Here is a 7559-nt window from a genome sequence, read left to right as displayed (position 1 = left end):
TAGAATAAGCACTGGACTGCTAACTACAAGGTCGGTGGTTCAAACCTCCCGACCACTCCTGGGAAACCCTAGACAATGGACTCAGTGGCACTTAACAACAAAATAAGGCATATGGATAAAGAATTTGTGAGGAGGGGCTGCTTTTAAACACTTCACAGAGGTCTTGCACAGCAGATTTGCCTAATGCAATACAATGTTTAATTCCATGAGTGTTGACGGTGGATCTGCACAAAACAAAGTCTTTTCTCCATTTATCATGATTGGTCCACTTGTGAGGATTGTTTTTCTTTACACTGAGGTACAGTCCATACTGAAGGCTGTAATCTTTGATCTTCATCAATGATTAAGTCCTCTTTGTTTTCAGCAAGCAAGGTGTGTCATCTGCATATCTCAGGTTGTTAAAGAATCTGCCTCCAATCCTGATGCCACATTCTTCTTCATGTAATCGAACTTCTTGGATTCTTTGCTCAGTATACAGATTGAATAAATATGGTGAAAGAGTACAGCCCTGGTGTCCATCTTGTTCTGTTCAAACAATTGCCTCTTGGTCTATGTACACAATCTTGGTCTCATGAACACAATTAAGTGTTCTGGAATACCTATTCTTCACAATGTTATCCACAGCTTGGCATGATTCAAATAGTCAAAAACCTTTGCAAAGTCAGTAAAGCATAAGTATTCTTTCTGGTATTCTCTGCTTTTTAGCCAAGATCCTTCTATGTCAACAATGATATCTCCAGTTCCATGTCCTCTTCGAATCCAGCTTGAAATTCTGACATTTCCCTACTGATGTACTATTGCAGGTGTTTTTAAATTAACTTCAGCGAAATATGACTTACATGTGATAGTAATGATTTTTGTTGTTGAGAAGTGCCATTAAGTCGGTTCTGATCCATAGTGACCATGTATAGGGTTTCTGAGGAGAAGCTGGTGAGCTTGAACCACATACTATTCGATTATTTCTGCGTTTATTGGGTCACCTCTTTTTGGAATCGGCATAAATATGGATCTCTAAATTTCTTGGCATAGATGAGTGAGTGCCTTTAGTGCTGCATCAGTTTGTTGAAAATTTTCCGTTTGTATTCCATCAATTCCCAGAGCCTTGTTTCTCACCAACGCCTTGTGTGCAGCTTGGACCCCTTCCTTCAGTATTACTGGTTCTCAACCATATGCTACCTTCCAAAATGGCTGAACATTGACCATGTCTTTTTGGTACAGTGACTCTCTGTATACCTTGCAACTTCTTTCGACGCTTTCTGCATCATTCAATACTTTGCCCACAGAATCCTTCAATAGTGCAAATCAAGGCTTGAATTATTTTCTTCAGTTTGAACTTTCAGCTTGAGAAATGTGAGCATGTTCTTCCTTTCATTTGGTCTTCTGAAGCTGCCCTCGGAAATTTTCTGTTCAGCTTGTTTACTTCCTCATTCCTTCCATTCACCTTAGCATCTCTATGCTGCAGGGCAAGTTTCAGAGTCTCTTGTGACATCCATTTTGGTAGTTTTTTTTTTCTTTCCTGTCTTTTTCATGACCGTTTGCTTTCTTCCTGTATGATGTTCTTGATGCTATCCCACGAATTATGACAACCTTATGTATACCCAAAGTAAACATTACTGGGTCCTAAGCCTGGGAAAAAGGAGCTCTGGTAGTGTAGTGGTTACGAATCGGGCTGCTAATCTTACAGTCAGCAGTTCAAAACTACCAGCCCTTCCATGGGAGAAAGATGAGGCTTTCTGCTCCCATAAAGATTTACAGCCTCGGAAACCCTGTACAGGGTCGCTATGAGTCTGAACCAACTCCACAGCACATAACAACAGCAAGAAGCCTGGGAATACGGTGTGCTGCAGGCTTTAAGGACTCCTGGTGTGGCGCTGTAGGATCAGCACTGAACTGCGAAATCACAAGGTTGGCAGTTCAAGCCGACCAGTCGCTCCTCGGAAACCCTACACAGGGTCACTATCAGTCGGAACCGATTCGATGGCACTTAACAACAAGAAGTCATCTTCATAATTGTTGGTTATGTTTGGGTCCACTTAATAAAATTGTTAGACTAAATGGATTAAGGATGGGTAATGATTTAGCTAAAAACAAAGAACGTTTTTTAAAAATGCACAGTACTGGTTGAGATGTGTGGCGGCTAACGCGCTGTGGCGCTGCGGATTAATGTACTGGACTGCAAAGTAGGTTTGAACCGCAAGGTCGGTGGTTTAAGCTCATCAGCCGCTCCTCGAAACCCTACACAGGGTCGCTATGAGTCGGAACTGACTCGACGGCACTTAACAATAACTCAGCAATACTCACCCTTCTTTTCACTGCTGACTGTGCCAAACAGACTGGAACACGCACGCGCACACTATGAGCCGCACTTAGTCTGAAGCTTCCCGATTGCGCATGCGCGGTGTAAGGTGATCACCATGGAGACGCGTAGCCCTAACAGTGGGCCCCAGGAGCCGCGGGCTCTGGGGTAGCGGGTCTTGAGCTGCCCCAGGCGCGGATCGCGGCCTCGCAGGCGGATGGACGGCCACGGTGGGGTGGGGACGTCAGGGTACGGTGAAGAGGGTGAAGATGATGATGACGAAGAGGAAGAACGAAAGGGTGGCACTGTGGCCGCGCAGGGGTCCAGACTGCCCCCCATAGCGGGCGGCGGCTCAGAGCCATCTAAACGGAAGGTGAAGAAGAAAAAGAAGAAAAAGACCAAGGGGTCGGGCAAGGGGGACGGTAAGACGCAACTTCAGCTCCTGTACCCTAGGGTCCGAGTCCCACAGAGACACACCGCCCCCTGAAGACCCTCCATCTACCTAGAGACCACCTCCAACCAGAAACAAAAATTGGCCAATCACTCATCCCAGCACAGAGATAGCCTGGTGATGGTGGTGTGCCATGGAGTGGGTTCTGACTCATAAAGACCCTGTATAGGGTTTCCGAGGATGTAAATCTTTACATGAGCAGAAAGCCTCATCGTTCTTCCGCAGAACGGTTGGTAGTTTCGAACTGCTGACCTTGACGTTAGCAGCCCGACTCATAACCACTACACTACCACTACTTAGAGATAACCTAACCCTTCCCATAAAGACTGCCTGTGTCCCCAGAGATCCTCCCCGAATGGGCTTATATCCGGGAATCGCCATCACTTTGCAGTCTCCCAACTTCACACAGAGACCACCAAATCCTATACTACGCCCCTACTCACTCCAAAAAGAAAGTGTGACAATGACATAGACCCTCCAAGGAGTCCTGGTGTGGAGCTGCAGGTTAATGCACTGGACTGCAAGGTTGGTTTGAACCACAAGGATGGCGGTTCAAGTTCAACAGCCGCTTCTCCGAAACTCTATACGGGGCCACTATGAGTCTGAACCGCTAATAACACCCCCTCCAAAGGCCCACATTCTCAGGAGACTCCTCACAAAAAAACCGTCAGTCCCCACAGCCTGGTGTGGCACAGCAGGCTGCAAAGCAAGCAAGGTCGGTGGTGGTTCAAGCTCACCAGCTGCTGCTCCTCGGAAACCCTATACAGGCTCGCTATGGGTTAGAATAGACTCAACAGCACTTAACAACAACATGTACATACAGAATCAATCATTCCTGCCATTGCCTAGTGATCCTCCTTGCACCCTCACATGTAACAGGCTTCTGTCCCCATGCAAACGTCACCCTTCACACACAATCAAGAAGGCAAGGGACAGCCTTTACCCACACAAACACTCATCACCATGGAAACCAAAACCCAACCCATTTTTGTCAAGTCAATTCCAACTCATGGGGTAAAACTGCTTCATAGCTGTAATCTTTTTTTTTTTTAAGCGTTGACCAGTGTTGCAACATTGGCTGTAATCCTTTTTTTTTTTCTTTAACGTTTTATTGTGAATTGGGTGAAGATTTGCAGAGCAGAGCACCAGTTTCACATTCAATAATTCCTACTCATTTGGTTTCATGTCAGTGACTATCGTGCCCTCTATGTAATATCACTAATCCCACCTCCTCCCTGTGTTTCCGGTTCCCATTCCTCCTTCTTTCCCCATCCTTCTGAACTTTGCCCTTGGGTAAATGCTGCCTTTTACTTTCAAATGGTTATTAAGGTGTACATGCTGGTGGTGATGGTTACGTGCTGTGGAGTCGATTCTGACTCATAGCAACCCTGTACAGGGTTTCCGAGGCTGTAAATCTTTATGGGAGCAGAAAGCCTCATCTTTCTCCCATGGAACAGCTGGTAGTTTCGAACTGCTGACTTTGAAGTTAGCAGCCTGATTTGTAACCACTACGCTACTAGAGGTCCTTAAGGTGTGCATACTTCTCTGGTGGTGATTATGTGCCGTGGAGCCGGTTCCGACCCATAGCAACCTGTACAGGGTTTCCGAGGCTGTAAATCTTTACAGGAGCAGAAAGCCTCATCTTTCTCCCGTGGAACGGTGGTAGTTTCGAACTGTTGACCCTGAGGATAGCAGCCCAATTCGTAATCACTATGCTACCAGACCTCCTTGTTGTTAAGTAGGTTCGGACTCATAATGACCCTGTATAGTGTTTCTGAAAAGCAGCTGGTGGGTTTGAACCACCAACCTGTGGTTCAAACTGACCTACCAATCGAGTGCTCATCCTACCACACCACACCAGGACTCCTAGCATGATTATTCTTTTGACTGGCTAAAAATCGAGTTAGCTGTAATCTTTAAAAAGCCTTTTTTAAAAAAAGACTTTTCTGCTGCGCTCCTGGGTAGGTTTGAACTGCCAATCTTTCTATTAGTTGTTGTTAAGTGCTGTCGAACTGGTTCCAACCCAAAACGACCCTGTATAGGGTTTCCGAGGAGCAGCTGGTGAGCTTGAACCACCAACCTTGAGCTTCAAACAGCTTTGCAGTCTGGTGCATTAACACACAGCACCACACCAGGACTCCATTAGTAGTCAAGCACAAACCATATGCATTATTTAAGGAGCACTAGATCGTAGAAGAATTGATGCCTTTGAGTTGTGGTGTTGGAGGAGAATACTGAAAGTGCCATGGACTGCCGAAAGAACCAATAGATCTGTTTTGGAAGAAGTGCAACCAGAGTGCTCCTTGGAGGCCAAGATGGCTAGACTTCGTCTCTCATACTTTGGACATACTGTCCGGAGAGAACAGTCGCTGGAGAAGGATGTCATGCTGGGTAAGGTGGAGGGTCAGAGAAAAAGAGGAAAACCCCCAATGAGATGGATCAGCCAGGTGGCGTCATTGATGGCGTCAAGTGTGGCGGCGATGGTGAGATTGACCCAGGATCAGACATTGTTTCATTCTGCTGTGCATGGGGTCGCTACGAGTTAGTTCCGACTGGATGGCACCTGACAACAACAACAACAAGTAGTGCAGCGGGTTAAGCATCCGACTGCAAACTGAAAGTTTGGCAATTCAAATCCACCAGTTGCTCTGCTGGAGAAAGAAAGATGTGGCAGTCTGTTTCTGTAAAGATTTTCTGCCACTGAAACCCTATGGAGCAGTTCTAGTCTGTCTTCTCGGCTCCCTACGAGTCAGAGTTGACTCTACAGCAGTAGTTTAGGGACTGTTACCTACTCTGGAGTCCTGGTGTGGTGCTGAGGATTAATGCACTGGACTGCAAAGTCCATTTGAACCGTGAGGTCGGTGGTTCAAGCTCACCAGCTGCTCCTTGGAAACCCTATACAGGCTCGCTGTGGGTCAGAACGGACTCGACAGCACTTAACAACACATCCTTTTACGTTTCCAAACACCCTCAGTGACACTCACACATGTAAATCACCAAATAAAAGTAAAACACATCCTGCACACATATTCACAGTCTGCAAACGCAGGCACAGATGCCGCACGTTCATGCACAGAGGTCTCCCAATAGTTCCTGCACATACTCAATCACACGCATGCAGGGCCTCACTCATTCTCCCTGTGGACACTGGCTTCACATACGCACATCAACACCCGCCACAAACCCAGAGTCCCTACATCTCATAGATCTGCTCCCATCAGATCCCAGACATCTGGACAAAGGCATTGAGCACCCACTTAGTTGAAAAACAGGGTGACAGGGACATCAAATGCAGGGCGGCCCCTGTTTTGAGTTCCAGACATCTTGTTGGCACTTGTGTGGTCATCTCAGGGGCTTTGGCTGTTCAGGGAGGTGACGCTCACTGGCCCTGGCACAGCAGCCCTGACCTCCAGGGCTAGTCCGGGGCTCCATTTCTGAATCACTGGTTCTTTGTGTGTGAGCTGGCAGCAGCAGAGAGACGGAGGCAGAGCCATGGCAGCCTTCCCCATGTCAACCTTGTAGTTTGGGGAAGGGAGGAATGAGAATATAATGACTTCTTCAGATGGAATCATCATAAAAAGAGGGGGGAAAAGTTCTGGAGTTTAGGTCAAAACCTCTGTGTGTGTTAGCAAAACCAAATTAGGAAATGTGTTGTGTTTTTGGCTTAGCCTCTGACTCTAGAAATTTCAGTGGCGGGTACCTCATACATAGTGTCAGCGGGGCCACCAAATAGTTTTCAGGGAGTAGGAAGATAGATTCTTTTTTCTTCTTTGGGTGAAGGGGTGGAGCAACAGAAAATAAAAGGATGAGTTGATGAAAGAACCACAACTCAAGTATTTCATATGCCATTTCTATAAGTCAGAAATGCTATTTAATGGCTTTAAAAAAACAAAACAAAACTATCACTACAAGCCACCCCAAAGTAGTATTTCCTAACTTGGCAGAATATTACTTTCCTCAGTCAAATGTAGGAAAGCATCCTTGTTCTCCATTTTTCCCACCCTCCAGTGTCTAGACTAGTGATGAAGTCATAGACCCCTAGGACTGGGAAAGACCTTGGGAAACATCTGGAAAGGTTAAGTGGGGGGTAGGGTGGGGGGAGGAGGGGAAGGGATAACGTGGCAGGACAGAAAGCACAGGGCACTGAGAGTCAGGCCTGCATTCAAACCCACTGTGTGCCTGTGTCAACTTCCTGAAACTTTTGGACCCTCAGTTTGCTCACCTGGGAAATGGGGCTGATACCCTTAAAGTATCCAGAAAACTCCATACATGGTTCTTCTCTCCCTTACAATCACTTAATCGAAAGCACACAGCCAGTGGGTGTGTAGGAGACTGGTAGGCTTTGAATGCTGAGCTCTAGATGATCCTGGCAGGTTGAGCGCAAGCTCACCACTAACTCTGCTCATCTGCTCTGCAGATAAACAGCAGAGCCGAGGCCTGAAGAATCAGACGCTTTCCTCATCTTCTCATGACATCTTAAATCTGAGCAAAGATAACTGCCTGAAGCAAAAGCAGAAACAGGAAAACACGCACACCCTCTCTTACCCCTCAGCAGGAAGTCTCCCCAACTTTGGTGATGTAGAAGAGAACCTTTCAAACCAGATTGACGAAAGTCTGCGTTGGGATGGGATTCTCTCAGACCCTGAGGCAGAAAAAGAAAGGATTCGCATATATAAAATGAACCGGAGGAAGCGGTACCGGATTTGGGCCCTTAAGGGTTTCCATTCAGAGCAGGCTGCTGAGGAGACAGAGGAGACCCTTCCCTACTTCTCAGATAGAGACGGCAGCTCCACCAGCAGACCACCCCTCTAA

General features: G+C 46.7%; 1 protein-coding gene across 1 annotated transcript; it reads left to right on the top strand.

Moving 5' to 3' along the window:
- Positions 1 to 2513: 2513 nt before the first annotated feature.
- LOC102831355 (chromosome unknown open reading frame, human C17orf97) lies at positions 2514 to 7559 on the top strand. The gene is made up of 3 exons (XM_006863449.1): positions 2514 to 2718; positions 4205 to 4207; positions 7165 to 7559. Exons 1-3 carry the CDS (start codon positions 2514 to 2516, stop codon positions 7557 to 7559), a joined length of 603 nt encoding a protein of 200 aa, XP_006863511.1.

The sequence above is a fragment of the Chrysochloris asiatica genome, unplaced genomic scaffold (genome assembly GCF_000296735.1).
Source record: "Chrysochloris asiatica unplaced genomic scaffold, ChrAsi1.0 scaffold00054, whole genome shotgun sequence".
Lineage (NCBI taxonomy): Eukaryota > Metazoa > Chordata > Mammalia > Afrosoricida > Chrysochloridae > Chrysochloris > Chrysochloris asiatica.
Note: the sequence above shows the minus strand (reverse complement) of the source record. Positions and strands in the feature narration are given on the sequence as shown.

What these genes read in the sequence shown, in the direction of transcription:
- LOC102831355 (XM_006863449.1), top strand. Translation starts at nt 2,514, where the DNA reads ATGGACGGCCACGGTGGGGTGGGGACGTCAGGGTACGGTGAAGAGGGT.